The sequence below is a fragment of the Diadema antillarum genome, unplaced genomic scaffold, assembly GCF_040938485.1.
Source record: "Diadema antillarum isolate AM-2024a unplaced genomic scaffold, OU_Dant_1.0 seq00001279_RagTag, whole genome shotgun sequence".
Classification (NCBI taxonomy): domain Eukaryota; kingdom Metazoa; phylum Echinodermata; class Echinoidea; order Diadematoida; family Diadematidae; genus Diadema; species Diadema antillarum.
Window position 1 is genome coordinate 426052 of NW_027272059.1, and position 22478 is coordinate 448529.

The following is a 22478-nucleotide window of genomic DNA, read 5'->3' on the forward strand; positions in this document are numbered from 1 at the left end:
GAAATGGAGTAAACTGCGTGACCCTTGGAAATTTCATGTATCATGCTGAGTTGAATTCACATGCGTTGTATTACTATTCATAATTTAGCTAACAACAAAAACAAAAGGACTTCTTTCATTGATAATGTAAGATATCAGAGTGCCTAAGTACTAAATCCAATGATATTTTCCATTTTATTATTGGAAGCAAATATTATTTGTGTATTTTACTGCAGGATTTGTTTGAGGCTCGGTTAATAGGGGATGGATTCCAGAGAAAACTACCTGCATTTCCGACGCCCAGGAATGCGGACGTGCAGAAGCCAGAGAAAGAGCCAGAGAAGAATGATGCCAAGGACGGAAATGGGACCGAACCGGGACAAGACTTTGGTGGGCCAGGTAGGTTTAAGTTTGTAGCTGAACAGCAGCTACACAAGGAACAATCTCAGAGTAGTCATTCTGGCAGCCAGGAAGCAGTGCAGGCCAGAATTTCCTTGACAGAGTTTGATTTGAATAACCAGGATCATCTTGATGGTGATGGTACAAGTGTAGCTGGTGGCAGGTTCACTAATCATGTCACTGCTAAAAGTTTACATGTTCAGAAAAATGATGGAAAGGAGCAGGCCATTGTAAATTCATTGGATAACCCTCAAAGTGAAAATGGCAAGTTTTTGTACAACTTGCCTAAACAAGAGTTCGTTGGCAGTTTTGAAGTAAAGATTAAAGAAGGTAGTGACCATCAAAGTGAGGAGGATGATATATCCAAGCACACTGTGATCAATCAAATTGGATTGAAGGATGTACCAAGTGAAATGACCACAGGAGAAAATGAACATCATGGGAGAGAGATCAGTGATGGACATGTCTCTGTAACTGACAAAACTTCAGATACAAATACTGCAAACCTCAATAACAACTCTATGCCTCCTCAAGTACAAAGTGACAACAGAGACTATATTTCTCCTCAAGTTGATAACTATGTGTCTGATATTGTTGAGAATACTGATAAGACTGTTGAAAAACAGCTTAATCCAAAGATTATTTTTAGCAAAGAAAGTAAAGAGAAGTTTCCTTTTGAGAATAAACAGTTGTCTGAATTACCAACTGCTTATGACACAGGATACATTGATGATGAATCAGAAGATGACGATGATTATGATGATTATGACGATGAAGATGATGATGATGATGACTGGAGTTACTATGATCGAAAGTATATTGAAGAACAAGAAGAAGAAGATTTCTTAGAAGAATTGCTGGATGCGAGAGGAGGGGATGAGAGGACATCCATACTCCAGAAAACTAAAATGAGAGAAGAAAAGGTATCGTCTCATGGGGAAGACCAAGATAAAGGAGATTTGGAAGAGATTGAGAAAAGCCACTATAAGGGACCAATTGATAATAACCCACCTCAGGAAAAACTGGATATTGTGCAAAAAGTTTTTAAGATCATGTGGGATAGTGAGAAAGAGGAGAGAAAGAGGGAGGAACAGGCAAATAAGATTCTAGATGGTCCTCCCAGGGGTGAAGTAATGAAGGCAGAAGAGGTTGAAGAATACCAGCAGATGGAAAGAAGGCAGCAGGAGGCAGAGATTCTCAAGTATGAAAGTCAAATAGAGGAAGCACTGGCTGATGAGGAAGAAGGCGATGTTGAAGATGAAGAAGATGATGATGAAGACAGAAAAGATATTGAAGATGAAGGTGAAGGAGTAGGAGACGAAGATGATCCAGAAAGAGGAGATGCACATGAGAGTATGGAAAATACAGAAAGGACTTCTGTGCTTTCAAATGAGCAACTGCAAGCGACACAACCCAGTGATGAGGCATTTGATCAAGACGATGTAGCAGAGACTCTTCCTGTGCCAGTCAATGATGAACCCCAACAGCTTGAATCAATAAGGCAAGAGCAGCAGAAAGCTGGTGAGGATGCTGCAGCTGGTGCAGACTCCCCAGAGAAAGAGACAACCATTGGTAAGTTTAATTCATGGACAGCATGGAACCCCAGCAATAATCTCACAAGGAGCAGCATGTCATCGAAACATCAAGGCGCTTCATATGCATGTCATCCCGTGACCATCCTTCTATTTAACCAGTGACACCCATTTGACAGTCAACCTCCTAACATTTGTATCTCTGTTAACAGCATCAGGGTGTGGCAAGGTAAAGTCTAGTGTCACTTCAAACAATCATTTCAGAATATCACAAGGGCATTTGACTTGTATACCTCAAGCTTCACTAAGGAAGCAGGTGCTTGGCCACTAGTTTGGCATGAGCTTTCCATTCTGTCAAACATAAGGTGTTTGACTTTATATTGTGTCCAGCGAAGAGCAGATTGAATCATATTTTGTGCAAATTGATATGTGTGAGGATTAGTGTTTATATAAATTGTGTCTATTGTGCCTCAAAATGGGTCTTACAGTTAAAAAGGTATTGACTAAAGCTTTGTATTTTTAAAACTAATAAAAGTTAAATTTGTTGGGTTAGAATTTGTGTCAGCTGTCCACATTTCACAGTCCTCACAGTGTCCAGTAATAAGAATAGATAGATAGATAGATAGATAAATAAATAAATAAATATATAAAGTACAATGCTTTCCCCAAACCATGTAGAGCCTTGACTGTGAGACTGCCAATAGACATGATCCATGTGACAAATATTTGAAATATTTCAGTGTACATCTTTGTCTTGTGAGTTTGTGTTCTGTTAAGTGCTATCTGTTTGACACTAACATAATATTTAATGGCTACTCCCATTTGAAATTACGCTTCCAAGCTTGAACATTTCAGTTTGGTGTAACTCTCTGTGAACACTTAATGGCAGCATTGCATTAACTGTTATGATTGCACCACAGTTTTGGTTTGTTATTGTGCTTGTTGAGGTATAGTTTGAGTACTAACAATGTTTTGTTTGTTTCCCTCTGTTTTAACTTTTGTCTTCCGTGCCTGTCTTGTACTGTTTTTGTGTTTGCATGTATACCTGGTTCATTGCACATCACTCACAAAGTAGTTGTGGCAAATGAAAATGACATCCACTTTGTAGAAAAGCGTACAGTTTCTCCCCCTCCCAAACCTGTAGAAGCAGTGAAAGAAGCGCACAAATTTGGGATAGTTCCACAGGACAGGGGTTTATATTGTCCATGGGTATTTCCTGGGCTTGACTGGAATAAGTGCCTTATCAATGATTTTCATAAGTCAGAGGTGTCCAAAAAAGAATACATGATCCGTGTTGATAAAGAGACTCAGAATATTTTAGGCAGCGTTATGCCAACTGTGAAGTGGCCAGTTTTGACTTGGAATTCCTTTGATCAATGCCATATGTTTGAGCAGAAGTATAATGTGTGCACAGCTGTAAGTTCACTGGTGAGAGCATTTGCTTTATCTCAGATCAGTGAAGTTCATGACAGTCCTGCAAACATTCAGCAAATCCGTGTTGGCAAACACCCATGGCAGAGCACACTCCCCTCGTGCTATAGATGTGACTATGTCTGCCTTTTGCAATCTTCTTCAGTTTGTATGCAGTCTGATTTGCACAATCGAGAGAAAGAGAGTGCAAGTGGTGCAAATATGTTGCCTAGGCAGGAATCTTACTGTGAAAGCCTCAGCTACCCAATGGTAATGAAGTCTTTGACTATTTGTTTTGAAGAAGAATCTGAAGAGTTTGAATTAGTTGTCATCCAAATGCCTGGCAACAATAGCTCTGACATTAAATTGGCAGCTAGGAAGGAGGGCATCAGTCATCATCAGCCCCTGATCAGCTCTGGACCTGATACCCATCATTCCATGAGAAATACCAGACGTGTGGTCCACGTTTCTTCCTACCCTGAAGCACAGGTTGAGTTCCTGTCAATGCTAGTGACAAGTTGGTATGAAAAGGGTAATAGCGAACACACAGGTGCTCAAGAGTTGGCCCCAAGTAAGGAAATAGCCCCAGTCTCAGACTTTCCTTTCTCATCAAAAGCAGAATATGTTGACAATGCTCCCTTGAAAGATGAAAAGCCTTGTGACAGGGAAGAAAGTGATACATTGCCTCTTCAGAGAACAGGTGATAAATGTGATGGAGATGCCAAATGCTTGAGTTATGTTCTTGATCATGTCTGCTTTCGAAAAAGTGTTATGGATGTTGTTTATGAGGGATGGATTGGATGTTTGCCTGGCGGGCCAATACCCTTGTCTGACACTGGAACAAAAGAGCATCATCGTGAAGTCTCAGGAAATTGTCCAGAGAAATGGCAAGATATCAGATATTCCCACAGTATCCTCCATGGTGTCTCTTTGAAACTGAGTTTTCTTGATTTTATCTTAAGTGAATGGTTTGAATGTTTGACATCTGAAGGAGCAAATGTCCTCAATGAAGTGGAAGCATTACCAAGAGTGGAGAAAACTAATGTCAATGAGACACTCAAGCAAAATCAAGTGGTTCAGAAAACACCAGATCCAGTGGAGTATGATGCTGACAAGGTACAAACCCCTTTCCATAATGACTCTGTGTTGCTTGAATGTACATCTGAATCAAGCTTTCATTTGTATGTAGAAATCTGGAAACAGGCACACTTTGATTTACAAAACATTCATAGAAAAGATGCCATACAAGAGCACAGGAGCAGCATTATAAACTCTGCAGAATTTCCCGGTAGCCATAAACATCTTCAAGAAGTTTCTGCACTCAAGCAGTTCAAGCCACTTCTTGAGTTGACAAGATATAGCTCAAAATTGTCAGTGTACAAAACACTCTTTGATTTAGTTTGTGAGCCACAGACTATGTCATTGGTTATCAAGGAAGTGGCTACTGGTCACAAGCATGGCCTGACTCAGGATGGGAGCTTCTCAGCGTACTCTTGTTCAAAAATCAGTAGGTATATTGATCTTGTCACTTTGAAGTGTGCAGAGGAATCTGTTTCAGACATGACAAACAATGCAGAGGAAGTGAGATCCGTGAGACATGTAGCAAGTCCAGTGTCTCATTCTGATCAATCCTTAGTTGCTTTCAAGGATATCATTGAATCATATTGGTTGTGTGCTCCTCTGGTAAGCACAGCACAGAACTGTAGCGATGCACATCATAAGATATGGCCAGAAGATGGACAAAAAGTTGCAGGCAGACAGACAATACATCCCAGGTTGCCATCGTTCTTGTCTGTCCTGAATGATCTCTGCTGTCACACATGCATCCTCAAACCACAAGACTCGTGTGTGTGGTGTGACTACAGTGATGCTCTGAAAGGTGAAGTGATGGTTACATCAATGAATGTTCATCTCCAAAGCAAACAAGACCCCATTGTCTACTCTGCCACACCTCTTAGTCAAAGGAAAGTACTATCTAGACAAGAAGTCTGCCTTATCAAGGATTATAAAGAATGTTTTCTTACTCCTTATAAAGACAAGTGCCTTATGAAAGATGCTCCAGAAAAAGTTCTTCATTATCCCCAGTCATATTGTTCCATTTTAGACAGATATAAGGCATTGTTTGAAGACTTAAACTTGTGCTTTATTGAGGAAAATATTGTCAGTGATTTTTATCATGAAAATCACTTGCCATTGTCATTAAACAACAGCTATCAAGAAACTAGGGACCATCAGAAACCGGCAAGTAGCATATATCCCAGACAATCCACTCAACACACTCACAAGGTAAAAGCTCAATCCATGACATCCAGTTGCAAGCCAAGTGTGTGTCAGTCCATGTCCAACTACCATATATTGATGACATTCAACTGGATGTGCATGCCACCCTGTAAACCGGACAGTCATTCAGAACAGTTTGAAGATAAAGTGCAAATCAAAACCTTGCAGACAGGTGGGCTTCAGTTGTTGGAATATTTTTCAGTTTTGACAGGTAGATGCATCAGTGAAAGACAGAAAGAAATCTCATCATGTACGTTTTGTGACTCTTCCCATGAGGCAATGCAGAATCAAACAGACCTGCACTACACCACTCGTCCTAGACCTACTCAGGACTCAGGGAAATATGATGACGAAAGTGAGATATGCTTGCCTTGGGATTATAGAAAAATTTGGTTCCTTGCAAATAGATATGATTTCAGAACAGACATTAAGAAGGACAAATACATAAATGCTGATGAACAAAGCCCTCCTTCAAATACCACAGTTCACCCACATTCTTTAAGAAAAGAAGGGTACATAGAACCAGTGATGTTTTCACTTGAACATGAGCGAGAAATGGAATTATTGGAGTTCTTTCCTATCTATCAAACAGAGATGTTAGGAGGAACCTGTTCCAAGCAACTCTGGTATCAACACCTGTTTTCACATCACCACCAGAGGGCAAACCGTAGTGAGGCAGCTGATGCAAAAGAACCAATACTGAAGCACAAAATATCTTTAGGAACCCTTGTCCATCCTTACAGTTCATCCAGAGAAAGGTACATGGAACTCTGGACCCTTCAACCAATGTTTGAGAAAGGAGTTACATTGTCATCAAACACTACTGGTGATCAAATGGTGAAATCACCAATTGAAACTTGTATGAAACTTCTCTGGTATCAAAGCTTATTTCTGCCATACTTCAAAACGGCATCCCAAGATGTAACAGTGAGTGGTGATGAAGCGATGTCCAAGCACAGTTTTCATAAAAACACTACAGTCAACCCATACTGTTCAAGGAAAGAAAGATACATACAACTACTGAAAAATTCAGTACAACTGAGGAAACAAGCTGGTACATCAGAAAAAGCTGTAATGTATGAAACAACAAAAATATCAAATGAAACTTGCTCCAGACCACTTTGGTATGAAAATTTAATGTTACATTATCCTGCAAAGGAAGTCTTAAGCAATGTGACTTATGCTGGTGAAGTGATGCCCAAGCAAATTACCATTTTCCTGTTCTCATCCTATTGCCCTCAGAGAACTTATAGACAAATTATATCTTCTTTCTGGAGAAGTTTTCCTGAAGATTATTCCAAGGTTTCGTCCATACCTAATGAGGAGAAGATGTCTGAGGGGGTGCATGTTGCTCCAGTAAATACAGATACTTGCCATGGAGATGTTAGATGGCAGGTATCAAAGGAATTCCTCATGTTGAGAGGACTCTGCATGAGTGCAGAGGACACCAAGACATGCAGTTGGTGTGAATACCTCAGTGCTCCTTTACAACTTCCCATTCAGACAGATGCATCCCAAAGTTTCTTGAGTAAGCATCAAGTTGAGCATTTTAAGTACATTGCCATCATGATGAAGCAGTGTCTTGTGGAGATCTTGCCCCAGCCTCATACCTGCTCATGGCATGACATCACCATAGATGACATAGTTTGGACAGGGCAGAGTGAAACTCCTGATGAGAGCAGTTGTTACTCTCAAACTTACAGGATGGTAATGACAGGAATAGGACCATGTAGCCTCAGAGAAGGTTTCTATAGCCCCGATCGTACTCAGGTTGGAGAAAAGATTAGCAAGGAGACATTGGGGTGGTCTGTGTATGAGATGGTCATGACATCTGTGTACCAATGCTCTGTAACTGACCTCTCTGCTACCTTTATGTCTTGTTATTATCATGATCTCTCTCTTAAGCTGCGTGCTGGTGATATCAGTAGGAAACAAACTGTGTCACTGCCATGTAAGAATATGCTGTACAAAGAAGTGCTCCAGAACAGACCATTGTGTCTGTTATCAGATGAAGCCATTCACAGTAAATCTTGTTCATTCAGTGATAGATTCTTCATGAAGTCTTCTGCTAAGACAAAGCAATCAAACAAACAAGACATGTCTGAACTGTTGTTATATAAATTTTTGATGGAAGGAGAGCAAGCTTGCAGAACCTTGGAGCAGTCTGTCCTTCACCAGTGTTCAATTTATGAACATTTTTTCAGGTCTGACAAATTATCACAAACAAGCAGTGTTCATGATCGCAGAACAGACCCATTTAAGAGGGAATTGTACCACTTGGTCATGACAAGAAATAGAAGGTGCCTTAAAAATGAGCAACAAGAGGGGCAACAAAATTGTTTAATTCAGCTCTACTTTGCTGAGAATGAAGATCACGATCAATCTGTATTGAAGGAAAATGAGAGGTCCTTCAAGTTGAACCTTTATAGATGCCTGATGACCAATGAAGGATACACTTTGATAAGGGATCAAGTGAGTACTGGCAACCAATGTGACTCAGTCGCTCACTACTTGGAAGATGAGAACCAAGTGTTGAAGGTCCATTCAGTAGAGTCACTTTATAGACATTGGCTTCAAGAGACTTTCCTTAAAACATTGTTTTCAGGAGCAGGGATCTCCTACCCAGATGATGAAATGCTTTCTGAGACTCGATGCTTGCTTCACCATCGCTATAGAAGATGTTTCAGGTGTGATGATCTGGAAACAGTTGATTTACCAGAAAAGCACTCATTCTACTGTGAAGCTTACAAATCTCTTCTCACCAGACAAGGCTTTTGTTCCTCAGGCCATGAGAATGAGGCTAATAGTTGTTCTGTCATTGACCATTTCATTTATGATAAAGTCACAGTGGATATAGTGAAGCCCAATTGCCTAGACTGTCTTGCTTTCAAAGCCTTGGTTAGAAATAGTCCAATCAGTATTAGCAACAGATGCCAGAGGTCCCCTTGCAGCATGCTCTTGGACTTTTATTTTGATGTAGATTCCTCAAGAGCAAGCCTTGACATTGGCAGTGAAGAAGGCAAAATTAAGATGACAAGCCTCTACGAAGAAGTGCTTCTGTCACCGTGGTATTGCTTTTCTTACCAGAATGATTCTAATCATTGTAGTTTCCAGCATAGGGTGTCCTCTTCAGAATTATCTGAGATACAGAGTCCAGGAAGCAAGCATGATGTTACAAATCTGTATGTAGAATTCATTCTTTCTCAATGGCTATGTTTCTCCTATCAGGAGAACTCACACAGCTGCAAGTTTTCAGATTATATGCCCTCGTCTATGGTAGACAGAATTAATTCAACAGCAGGAATCAAATCTTCCAGAGATAGTGTCTACAAGGAGGTCCTTTTGTCACTGAAACAATGCTTCACCAAGCAGGGCAGGGGTAAGGAATGTGGATTTCAGGATTACGTCCAAATCAATGTGAATCAAAATAAAAGGGGGAAAGGAGATGCCAGTCTGTCTAACTCTGCATTGAAAAAGAGGCGCAAAGCCTCAAGGAGAGGAGGAAGCCTAGTCACATCTGGTGTAGGCGCTTATAAATTTCTGTTGGACTCCTTCGCCCATTGCCAGGTTCTTTCTGGTCAGGGTTTCCTAGGTAGCTGCACCTTATTGAATCACCTTGTGCCCCATGTTGTCCAGAATGGTGTCATTTACACCAATTCCTTGAGTGACTTTGCTCCATTCACTATATCCCATGGGTTCCCCCCTCACCAACCTGTCAGGCCACTGTATAGACATCTTGCTGGTGAGTGGACTACAATGCTGCTACTTCCTCTACAGATTCTTTCTTCTACCTCGCACAGATTGCATGTGAAGTATACACACCTTTTGTAGAGCTACTTTGTGGTGCATGTCATAGTAGATCTACTATAGGCTGTAGACACAAGAATAGATGTGTGTAGATTACATATACCCAAACCAAGAGAAATACAAGAAGCAGAGGCAGCCAGAAAAAAAAAAATCCAAGATTATTGCAGGTTCTGATCAGTGAATACCACTGGGCAGAAATTCAAAATTAAATTTTGCAAAAGCAGTCAGAATTCAACACCTAGGAATGACCCCAAAATCTTTTTTCTACAAGTAATTAAGGTAGATTCATTATGATGCAGCAATTGTTTCTTGATGTTTAGCATTGCTCATGATATATTTATATTTCTTGCTTTGAAGACCCTAAAAACTAGTGAACTCGTCCTCATAAAATGAAAACATTTAGATTATTTATGAGATATGATGCTAGAAATGTCAAAATTAAAATCAACATTTGCTGCTAGTTCATCAAATTAGCTAAAGTTCATAACCAAAATTCACTCTGCTAGAAAATATTTATACACTGCATTGAAATCATGTAACGAAATCTTGGTGCAGTATTCCCTCAACATATCCTTTAATCTGCTGTGTAATTAATATCCAGGAAATGTGGGTGAGAGTATGATCCAATTATCCTCTCAGGGTCATGGGGCAGTCTTGTGCGTCCTTCTCAGTGGCCAGTGTGCCCTAAATTTCACATGATGTATTTAGAGCAAGACGTTAAGGTCACTTCAGATTTATGCAGTTACTTCTAAAATGGTTATGGGAGTATCCAAGTAATGATCTAAATATACATTGGATATTGCAGATTAATATACCAGGCATGGTCAAAGTTAAGCTGCACAAAACTGCTTTTGAATAGTAAAATGTACTTGTTGAATATTGATAATTTTTATGCAGAATTAAGGGTATGAAGGAGAAGGTAATGTACTGAAACTTTATTCTGGTTTTAGTGATTTCTTCAACATGTGCACCTACACAAACATTTGTGTGTTCCACTCTCTCTCCCATATCATTCATCCTCTTGTTGCGAATGTAGTCTCATGTGAATTAATTATGGGCTAGCAGAGTATGATGTTCATGCATGTATTTGTTCTTCTTGTGTTATGGCTCTGTGTGGCAAAGTGTGATACCCTAGCTGTTTACTGTGTTTGCTCTAATCTGTCATCATTCTATTTTTGTCATATAATATTCCTTCATCTGTGATATCATTCCACATTAGTCAGTACACACATATCCTATTCCACATGCAGGAAAGGACTTCTATTCCTGACCTTTCTTTGTATTTTGTGTCATGTACACTGTATTACATAGTGCTGAATGTAGCATGCATGTAGAATATGTAATGGCATTCACTTGTTACATGCAGAAGGAAAATTCATTGAACAATACTTCTTTCCCAGCTTATGACTGTTTACACTATGAAACAGTGAATTTATGGAAATGGAAATCAGAGTGTTAAAGAAAATGTACTCCAATGGAGGTTGTTAAAGGGCAAGAATGGGGAAAACAACAAAATAACAAAAACTAATTGTAATTGAAGTTGGTTGAGATATACACTATTGAGAAAAAGTTTTGGGTCTTAAAATGTGATGGCATCATTTAACATGACATCTTATGGGAACTACACAAGTGTGATGTCACTTAGCTGAAACCTTTCATGTGTTGATTCTGAAATAAAACCATTATTCAAATTCTTTTGAAAGGAGGAATGTCTTCAAAACAAGACGTACAGTTTAAGACTATAATGCTTTCACACATCATGTAACATAGAGAAACTACAGTTATGAGAAAGTGTTTTTTGTGCTCTTTTTGTATGAAGAAATTGGGTTGTGGGACGTCATAGGGCATCATGAGACTTCGTGATCATGTGATCAGAATGACCATTTTGAATTGCCTAGAGAATGCAATTTTGATAATTTCTGTCATGCAGACATTCATACTCTTTACTCATTTGTTGGATTTTGGATGAAACATTTGACCCGTTTCTGCATGATAGTTGTTTTCTTCTTATCCCAAACAACTCTCATAATTGGTCATATTCTTTTTGGTACCGGTAGTATGATTATGAAGCATGTGAATGAGCATGTGCAGGTTGCATGTGGGTACTTTTAGAGGTAGCACTGAATTCTGTTGGTCTTGGATTGGTGGGAATCTTTGGTTTGGGGATATTTTCAGGTTGTTTCAAGAAAATATCTCACCAATAAATTGCAAACCTCAACACTAAGTACTTTTTCAATAAATAACACTAAGTGGCGCTAGCAGGAGTATTGTTAGTGTCAGTTATGAAACCAAATTGACCAGATTTAGTGCCTCTAAAATTACCCGCAGTGCATACATTGGTATGATTCAAATGAACATAAAACAGATCTATACAATTTGGCTGTGTTTATACTAACTAGTCCTTTCATCTATGTACTTGAAATAGTACACCACACTACATGTACATGATTATTTCATGCTAATTCATCATTCCATTCATTGTAGTAGATATTCACATGTATGTGCCATCTCATAACCCTTTCTCTCCCCCCCCCCCCAAAAAAAAAAAGAAAGAAAGAAAGAAAGAAAAGTTGTACCAGTAATCTAGAGGTACAAAGTATATATGCTCATATCCAAGTAGAAGAGAAAAATAGCACACATTCATAGTACAAGACATCAAAATTATGATTACCTTCCCTGGCTGTGTCATATGTCACTTTGTATTCTTGGAATCATGACATAATAGATTGAAACAAATACGTACCGGTAAGTAACTGGGAGTCTTAAAGTACCATATCAGATAAAATGTGAGAGAATAAGGGATAAAGAGAAAGAGAGAGGAGCGGGAAAAAGAGAAAGAGAGCGAAAGAGAAAGAAAGAAAAGAGCATCTCGGATAACTGAAAAATACTCACCCAGTGCCTGACATTTTTCCTACTAGTGAGTTAATTTCCTTATCGCTTGATTTGTAATACCCTAACACATGTTGGCGTAGTAACCTCCTTCAGACTGAATTCTGTGATCATGTCTCTGTGATAAATATAGTGACCAAAGTTAAAACTACTTACCCAAGCTGCAAGTCTAAATTTCATCAGTTGATATGGTATTATGTTTAAAAGATAATGTATTGAAATATGTGAAAGATTTAAATACAATCATCTTTATGCTAACAAGAAGTGCAGTAACAGCTTTAAGGCCTTTCCTCAATAACAACTTGTTGCAAACTTTTCTGCACACATTGCACCAAAACTAAAGCTTTGAAAGAAGGGGGTTCTTGACCTCCAGATTTTGCCAGTTGTTCTTGTCACTGGAGATGGTGTAAAGAGAAGAGGCCAAAAAGAAAAAAAAAGAGCTACAAACTACAATCAGTCATGAAATGATTGTTGTTTTAATTCATGTTTACTTCATTTTACCATCAAGGTATAATTTATTCATTGCTGCAAAGTTACAAGTGAGAATGTATTATACAGAAATAATAGCTTTAATATGTTGCAGGTACGTGGAACAAGAAATTGCATATCGCTCTTTATAGTACATGGAGTTAAAGTTTATTGTTGATTAACATTTTCTTTTTCAACAGAAGATGAAGCAACAGATCCACACAACCAAGAAGATAAGGGAGATAGGAGGGTTGATCTTCAACTGGAAGAGGAGCCTGCAGAAGAGGAGGTGGTGGAGCAGGATCAACAAGAACCGGTGGCAGGGGAAGGAATGGAACGAGACAGACAAGATGTTAATGAAGGAGAATACAATCCAGTCAATAGTGAACAGCAGACTGTAGAGGGCCTTGGATTGCAAGTGAGTGATCAACAAGACCAGAATGCTGATTTACCTGGAGAATTCAAGACTCAAGATGCTGATGATCCTCATCCAGACCAAGGAGAAGATCAAGGAAATGCTGACAGTAACAGCAATGAAAGGACAGGTGCAGATGTACATGAAAGTACCCCTCAAGTGGAAACTATTCCAGGTGTTGTGGAGGCTACCCAAGCTCCTGCTCACCAAGAAGGTACTCCTGAACCAACCCAAGGTATTCAGGACACTCCAGTAGAGGCAGAAGACATTCCTGGGGCTATCAATCAGCACAAAGAGCAGATTCTTCCGAACCCATCAATAGAGGTTATAGATGGCACCACAATATATCTTGACGATCTGGAACCCACACCAATGCCAAATGAACCTCCAATCCAAAGTCAGGATGTGAATAGTCAAACTCCACAACAGACTTCTGTTTTCACAATGCAAGGTAGCGATATTGTTGACATGCCTCAAGGAGAAAGAGAAGAAGAAGGAGATGAAGATGATGTTGTCCCTCCTCCAACAACTTTTTCAATGAAAAGTGAGGAAGAAATTGATCCCGAGGCATATAGGAATATCTTGCATAGACTCCATGCCAATCCAGAGCTCAGCGGCAAGGAAGGAGCCATCCAGCAGGAAATGCTGAAAATTCTCCGAGATCCAGAGCTGAAGAAGACCCTTCTTGTGAAACCACCTCCAGCTCCAAAGCGAGACATTTTATCACCCTTTGTTCCTCAGCCACAAGCAGATGGCGATGTTTCTCAGCAGACCAATGATTTAAAACGCCAAGAAGAAAGCCAGGAAGGTGTGCCAGAACTTCCTGTTGAGCCAAAAACTGAAAATGAAGAACCTGGAGATTTTACCAAGGAAGATCCTGAAGATCCACTGACAATTTTGAAGACAGAGGGTGTGGACCCTGAGCCACATGCTCATCCTCCGGACTCTGTTCCTGAACCTCCTCTCCACCAGGGTTCTACGGAACAAACGCATAACCCATATCAGGCAACTGAATCCAAGCAAGTGGAAGAAGGTGACACATATGACCCAGCAAAACTTGCCGATGTGGTAGATAGAGCTGAAGGACCAAATCCTGTGGTTGACACTCAACTTCAACAGGATCCTGCAGGAATGGAAGTTGAAAGTGGGAATCATGCAGAATATCAAGAGCCACCTTCAACCTCCCAAGACAGCCCCAGTGCAGAGGTGAAAGATGCTGTAAATACTTCTCCCGTTCTTCCAGAAGTGCCTTCCGAAGGCTTCCAAGACCAGGCAGCACCGGAAACTGGAGAGGCAGCGCCTTCTGGTGACACAAAGGTTGATGGTCCTGATGACTATGCAGAGCCTCTTATTCGCAGCAGTACACGGGTAAGATTCTGACTACTTTTTCAAAATTGTTGCTACAGTATGTTCACAATTTAGCTATCTTTCACTTTGGATAGCAAAAGCGATAGTGATAAATGTTGGAAGTCTTTATTTTGTTTATATCTAATAAATCAACCATTTTATTTTGCCATTAAAGGTCCTGTTTACCTTTGGGAGCAGTGATTTTAAAAAATGTTCAAGATATCACTTTTGATGCATATGTGTAGGTCAGTTGTTTCACAAAACATCCTACCAGATACAATTTTTGCAATAAAGCCTAAAATATAAGGAGATATCACTATTTTTCTCATTAAACCGTAACTGTAGACAGTTTAATCTGGAAACATTTTTATCATAACTATTGTTCTCATTTTGTATATTTAACAATACTTAACATCGATTATACTGGTTCAAATTCCTACATTGGTTGTTTCTATCCTTAACTCACAGTTTAGAACTATTTTGAAGCAGTAATGCTGGGTTTTTGTTTCATCTGCAAATGGTAAATTATGCCTTTAAACTGTATTAAAGCGACAGTAGGATTTGCATGAAATAGATTGTCAAAGGAAGGTACTTTTGTATGTCCTTCCATCAGTTTCCTTTACAGTATGAGGAAGAGGCGGCAGAACAGGAGCATTACCATGACAACTCAGGAGAAACTAGTGATGGAGGAGCCATTGACTCGAGCAGTCAGGAGCCAGCAGAGGATAATGGAACACATGAGGGTTTCCACCACCAGCTCTACACCAGGGAGGAGAACCAGCATGCCGACCTGGATGATGGTGTTACCGTGGAGACAGTGAAAGATGAGGAGGAACCAGTGAGCATAAGTGAAGATGACTTGATGACTCAGCTGAAAAAGAATTTGGAGCCGGCCATTGATGCCCTTAACCATTCTGTCTTCCTTCCTCTGTTTCAAATGGTGAGTAGATATTCAGAGATATTTTATCAGGTACTGAAGTTTAGTTTTATTTCAACTTTTCTGGAGGAATTTTACCCCTTTGTCATGTAATGCTTCACAAAAGAAAAGAGGAAAATCCAAGATTTAATTGTACTCTTAATAACTTCAGTAGACAAAATGAAGGTCATACAGAATTGTCCTCATTTATGGTGGTTTCTTGGAGATAAATGTTCTTCTTGAAGTGTTTCCTGGAAAATAAGATATCAAAAGATATGTTTGAAATGGCATCATCATTCTCATGCTGATGTAAAATGTCCAGCATTATTTTATTGTGCGAAAGTAGTGGTGAAGACCCAGAACAATATGTTCATCAAAGTGTGCCAAAGTTCAATCTGTAATGACCTGTTACTGATTTTGATCTCGGCAGTTCCCAGTACAGTTCCAGCACGCCATTCAGCAGCCAGACTTCCTTGGTATCCCCTGGATCTCCCTGTTTATCCTAGAGGTGTCCCTCCTCTCCTTCATCATGTGCCTCGTCTGCTGTATGGTATGATGATAAACATCTTATGTGTGTACCTTAGCTGTCTTTTGTCGAGAATAGTTGGGACCATAAGTCACTAGACAATTCAAATCTTATTATCAGACCAGTTGCTGATCATATCGTTCATTAGCTGTTAATCTTTGATTTTCATGGAGTTTAGTATCAATTTGTAGTTGTGTTCAAAAGTTACTGTCAAATGCTTGTATGGTGCTTTAGCGTAGCTGATATGAATTACTCTTGAAATGATGTACTGAAGCAACCGACCTTTCAATGACAAAAGCCTCTAATAAAGATTCCTCAATCTCTCAGGCAATACTTGAACATTTTGCTGGTACTTTTGTCAGTACGCATATTTGCCTTCATCATTGTCATGCATAATCACTGTATGCAGTAGATAGATGGGCAATTAAAGAAAGCTAGTCATCATATTTAGTTGAATATCCATAACACAACAGATTCACGTCATTTTGTGCAGCTGTTTGTTTTTTTCAAGGAATCACATACCAACATGTTATGTGCAGATTTCAATACTTTATAGTAATGTAAAGTAAAGTTCCTTATTAAGAAAACCTTTTGCACAAATGAAGTCATTCAATTTCAATCTCTTGCAGGTGTGTGGATCAAGAAGACATAGAAGTAAGTGTAATGATTTCCCCTTTTTGAAATGTAAGAGAGGGTTCTTGCTGTTTATGCTTAATTTAACAAATACTGTGAATCTCTTTGAGGCACTGAATCAGTAGGGAATGTTTGCATTCATATAAGATTTCAAAGATGCTAAATGTGTAGAGTACTTAAATGTTCAGCAGGAGTATCAGAAAACAAATCTAGGGTTGCATTATTGATTTACTAGAAGACTTTTGCAGCACATTTATACAAAGATACTTCGTAATACTCGACATCAGTAGCATTGATTGCCAATGAGGTATGTTCTTAGTCTGAAACTGTGGATGTACTTATCCGAGAAGTACATACAATGTACATCCACAGTACAGAGTAGTAGTTCCCTGTAAAAGTACAGAGAAGCAGTTCCCTGTAAAAGTCATCCCTGTTTATTTATCAACATGGAGCTTAGTGTACAATGCTTACACCATGATAAGCTGCAATTCCATTTAGTAATATCAATTGTGATAGTGTATCTTTGTACCATCCACTGCAAAGCTAGTGATCATGTGATGGATTAGTATTCTGTCTTTTTGTGTGATGAAAGTGCATTTGTTCAATGTCCAGACAAATCCCTGATGTGTTTTCCTTGAATAAATCCCATTCATCTCTAAGAAAATTAAATTCAATCCAGTGACTGTTCGCCAATCGTTTCTTTAGGGGTGGAAAGTATGTTGAAGAGGGAGGTGGACGTCCTGACTACCCAGAAGGCTGAGGTCATGGACGCCCTGGACATGACCAATGTGCAGTTCAAGAAGCAGAACCTTGAGTTCTTTGAGCTGAGGTCAGCTCAGGACCAGACTGGGCAGGACAAATCCAAGCTGGAGGTACACAAGTGTTTGCTTGATTTAATGTTTCTAATTCTCCATTAGAAAGAAGTACTCAGAGAGCACATACCTCTGCCAAGGTAGCCAATTTGTATATCAGAATATCGTCAATATTCAGATCAAATTTTGTGGTGTGAGAGATCTTGTGCAGAGGTTGCTCTGTACATTTCAACAAGCATCCTGGACATTATTTTATGAATCATGCAGTAAAATGTCAAAACTGACCCTTTCTCATAATGATAAAGAATTCTTAATGAAAATTTCTTGATCCAGCCATTGATCTGGATCATCACAGAAAATGAATAACTTGTTCTGTGGCCTATTTAGAAAACAAATGTACCACCTTACGAGTGGCTATGGTATTCTTAATTTTGATATTAGTGAGTTGAAGATGAAATTACATTCTCCAAAGTGTTGATCAGAAATGATGAAGTATATAAGTTGCCAGTCATTCTCATTTGTGGAAAATCTAAATATGTATGTTTTACATTTGTTACTTTATATTGATATATCCACATTCTTTCAGAAAACCTGCAAAGAGCTAGAGCACATTACAAAGGAACAAAAAGAGGAGGTGGATAGACTCAAGTCATCTTTGAAGAAGAAGAGCACTGAGTACGATTCGAGTCAGCAAAAGGTAAAGTCAGTGAGAACTTGAAGACTTCAAGTTTATATACATCATCTTTAATATATTGTTGTGATGTTACATGTCTACTTCATCACTATTGGAGTGCTTGTGCATATTAATGTTAAAAGGGTACTTCTATACTGCTCACTTAATTTGTATCGTTCACTGAAGAATATGATGTTGTGAGTCTGTAGTTTTAAATCTCTGCTGAGGTCATTACAGATATTTTCCTAGTTATACAGTCATCTTCCCAAGAAGTTCAGCCATAATCATAATATACAGACTGCAGTTTCAAAACTGAAAACACTTTACAGGATCGTATTTCATTTTCACTGTCTTGACATTCCAAAACTATGTGTGAAAATGGATTTCCTGCCTTAAAGGTACATACTTTCTGAATGTCATTTTCTTTTTATTGAATATGTTAATAGTATTTACTTGATATCAACAAACCATAGATAAACATATTTGTCAATAGTTATGTATGTTGTTGATTATTTCAGGCTTTATTTTCATTTCCTCCTCAGATTAAGTCACTGGAAGGCCAGATGAAAAAATCCCAAAGCTCCATCAAAGATTTGAATGCCAAAACGCGTGATGTAAGTGTCCAGAAGTTTTCATTCGGAATTGGTAAATTTCTCATTTGTTCCACAGTTTAACATGACGGGTTAAAGGCACAGACTGTTTACCAATGAGGGAATTTTGCCTAACAGAACACAAAATGGACAGAACTTTTAACAAAAGAAAGCCATTTCAGGGGGGAAGTACATTCAAGTGTGGTATTTGTGTGTTATTCATTTTGTTTGTTTGTTTGTTTGTTTTCAGAGCACATTGCATAGATTCAGGACCAACATATTGTATTGTATATTATAAATGCTATTGTATGCTGCTGGTGCAAAATGGTTTGCCTGAATTGGAGAACCAATGAAGGTCTCAGTACTGGTGTACTACAAGTGTGTGGGTTGTCTTGTTGTGAATGTCTTTTTGTGCTCAATGGCAATTTTCTCCATGTGCAGCTTGAAGGAAAAGTGTACGAGGGAGAAGAGATACAATCACATCTCAAGCAGGAAGTCACATCACTGGAAGAACAAAACAGACAGCTGCATGACAGTAAGACTATGGTAAGACATCAGTCTGTCCACTTCTCATTCTGGCTACCTTTATTCTATTCTGGGTAATATCAGAGCAGTATCAGCAAGACTATGGTAAGACACCAGTCTGGCTACCTTTCAGTCTGGCTACCTTTCACTTTATTCTGGGTAATATCAGAGCTGTATCAGCAAGACTATGTTAAGACACCAGTCTGTCCACTTCTCATGCTATTCTGTGTAATATCAGAGCTGTATCAGCAAGATTATGGTAACACACCAGTCTGGCTACTTCTCATGCTATTCTGGGTAATATCAGAGCTGTATCAGCAAGACTATGATGTGACACCAGTCTGTCCACTTCTTGCTCTATTCTGGGTAATATCAGAGCTTTTTATCCTGGTGTTGATATTCACCGAAGAAACATACTGAATTATTTGTGACTGCATGTTAAAATAGTGAAATGCTGTTAAGAATCTGGAGAGTGAAATAATATTTCCCATAACCACAGTTGATTATATTTTTTTAAACGATGAATTGTCTTTCAAGCTTCTAGATTTGAAGCTCGATCATGAGGAAGATAAAATTATGTCTAGGTTGTATTGCTTTGACTAAATAAACAAAATAGACGTTAAATCTAAGATCAGTCAATCACTGCTGAGCTTGCATATGAAACAGTATATAGAAATGTTTGATAGTTGTATGTGTCAACAATCATGTTGATGTCAATTTGTAAACAGCCATTCTATTATTATTATTATTATTTTTTTAATAGATTCAAGAGGAGCTTACAGGGCAGAATGAAAGGTAACTGACAATATTCTCTTTTTAAATGTACCAAATCATTGTTGCTGTTTTTTTGTGAAGCATTGCTCTTTTCATTTGACATATTGGAGATTCTATTTCTGCAGTTTGCAAGATTTTTATTACCTCCGCCAAGGGAGGAGGTTATGTTTTCATTACCATTTGTTTGTTTGTCCGTGTGCAAAATAACTCAAAAAGTTGTGAATGGATTTAGATGAAACATGCAGGAAAGGTTGAGAATGACACAAGGAACAAATGTTTAAATTTCGGTAGTGATCCGAAATTTTTATGGATTTTATGAAGGATTTTAGATATTTTGGCAGGTAGGGTTAATGAACTTGAGAGTTCAAGCTGCGCATTTTTTAGGTTTTCATACGCGCACTAAAGTGCATGCTGTAATTTCTGCCAGGGAGAGGCGCGCTGCGCAGCTGAGGGTTTATGATGTAACAAAGGCTTCTACATCTGTATATTGGGAAATTGGGCAATTTTTCACCATGCATAGGTATGGGTGGAAATCACTGATCTCTATGGAAGAGCAAGATCATTGGTGGAAAGTAGCTGCTTGGCGGAGGTCTGCGCTCTCAGAATGCTTTTCTAGTTTTGCATGTGATGAAAATGAAATGGGCTGAATGATATGGATGATGTTACATATATATAGAGTCTCATTTGTATTCATGTGATTCATTGATAATAACATCATTTCCAAAATGACTTTCTATGTGGTTAGATTTTCGGAGTTAACGGAACAAATTGAGCTGCTGAACACAGAGAAGAAAGACATGAAAGAGTCCCTGGTCTTCAAAGATAATGAAATTGAGGTGGGTGTTGTACAAACTAGTCTTGCCCTGATCCCTCCATTGTACAGTAGAGTATGGACCTAGTCTGCCTAGTGTGGGGGATCAAGGAGTGCTTTAGAATTGTGGGTAATTTTAAATGTAGACAGAAAGTCTGCTTTTGTTGTAGTATGAAGTACGTTATAGTTATCTGCTGTAGCAGTTTCAGATTGTTTGATAGAAAATTGTTGTACCAGATAGGTGATCCTGTTTGCTTGAGACTGTCATTGTTTTTATTGCATTGTGGTGTTATGCCATGCTGATGTGCAGTCAGAATCAATGTTGCATGTACAAATGATTTCCTTTAAATTACCTCTTTGCAAGTTTTAAGAACTGTTACATCAAATTCAAGGTATCTGAAAGAGTAGCTTGATTTCAGAATTTGAATATGCATATGTGAAGAGATTACATTACCAATTTGCTCCATGATATCTTGGAAATAAAGTCTTTTTATTGTGCAAGTATGTAATAGTTTTTCACTTTGTTAATACATCTGTTTTTATATCAGGTTCTTAAAGATTGTCTACTACAACTGAAGGGGATTGAACATCTTCAAAATGAGGGTCCCGGTAAGCATTTTTTGTGTGCGAAGATTAAGCTGTTTTGTGACTTGATTGGGGATAAGATATATGGTATACCTGGAACAGAGCACATTGATTCAAATATTCCACCACATCCACCACAGAGTTGTTTTCATTGTTGTTACTTTCTTTTCTAATACACATGTTTGTTGATTTTTTTAAAGGTTATGGCTCCACATGTTACAGATCAGAACTAAATAGGAAAAAAGAACTAAACCTGCTGTAGCTCAGAATGACAGAATCTTGTAGGGGACATTAAGAACTGTTGTTATGTGCTACTGACCTGTGGTGTGTGGTATTACTGATATGGAAGGAATCCAAGATGATAAAATTGTTTGTGAAAGCACTTTATTGTTACTGCCCATGATGCTGAAGCATTTAAACTGATTCCTTCAATTTTTATTTATTATGTGTGATCGTTTTTGTTTTCATTTGCATTTCAGAGGTTGACTCAGAAGCCAAAATCCAACAACTTATGGATGTAACAAGAGTAAGTGTTTTTTTTCTCCACTTTTTACTTCTCTAACACAGCTAATAACTAACTTGTAAGGGTGAATCATGTTTGAAAACATTGTAATTGTGCACAACTCCGCAAGAAGAAAAGAAAGAAGAAAAGATGCCGAAGTTTGTTTTCTGCCTTTTGTTTTTGCACTGAAATTAATGTTCAAGTTATGTGTGATATCCCAAATTTTGCTCAATTCTGTTCAAAATGATGAATTATTTGAATGATCAGAGTCTGTGTAATGCTCAATGTAGTAATAGGAATAATTATGATGGACTTTGCAAAACACCAATTCCACTTCAGTGGAATACTGTGATGTATGACAAAAAGGTTACACTGACTGCTGCAAACTGAACTGCGCATCCCTGGCTAGCACTGTGTGCTGAGGACAATAGTTGTCGAACACCTGTGGGATTCTACCCACCTTACAAATAAATTCCTATTCAAATCAACTCACCCTCTGACCGGAGGGGTATTTAATTAAGATATAAATCAGCTCCTTACAGTCATTGATTGGGCAAGGCAACCCATAAGGAGGATGATAGCAGCCATCTCATGGATCATCATCC

The 22478-nt window shown here is 38.6% G+C and overlaps 1 protein-coding gene across 1 annotated transcript in view; it reads left to right on the top strand.

Moving 5' to 3' along the window:
• LOC139745612 (uncharacterized) overlaps nt 1-22478 on the top strand; it is a 40006-nt gene that overhangs the window by 9039 nt on the left and 8489 nt on the right. The window contains exons 4-17 of the mRNA XM_071656012.1: nt 216-378; nt 2986-9342; nt 12965-14547; nt 15140-15466; nt 15873-15992; nt 16598-16622; nt 17307-17473; nt 18000-18110; nt 18629-18700; nt 19118-19222; nt 19965-19996; nt 20721-20811; nt 21335-21395; nt 21851-21897. Of these exons, the coding sequence (XP_071512113.1) occupies nt 216-378; nt 2986-9342; nt 12965-14547; nt 15140-15466; nt 15873-15992; nt 16598-16622; nt 17307-17473; nt 18000-18110; nt 18629-18700; nt 19118-19222; nt 19965-19996; nt 20721-20811; nt 21335-21395; nt 21851-21897 (9261 nt within the window). The remainder of the gene's footprint in view (nt 1-215; nt 379-2985; nt 9343-12964; nt 14548-15139; nt 15467-15872; nt 15993-16597; nt 16623-17306; nt 17474-17999; nt 18111-18628; nt 18701-19117; nt 19223-19964; nt 19997-20720; nt 20812-21334; nt 21396-21850; nt 21898-22478) is intronic.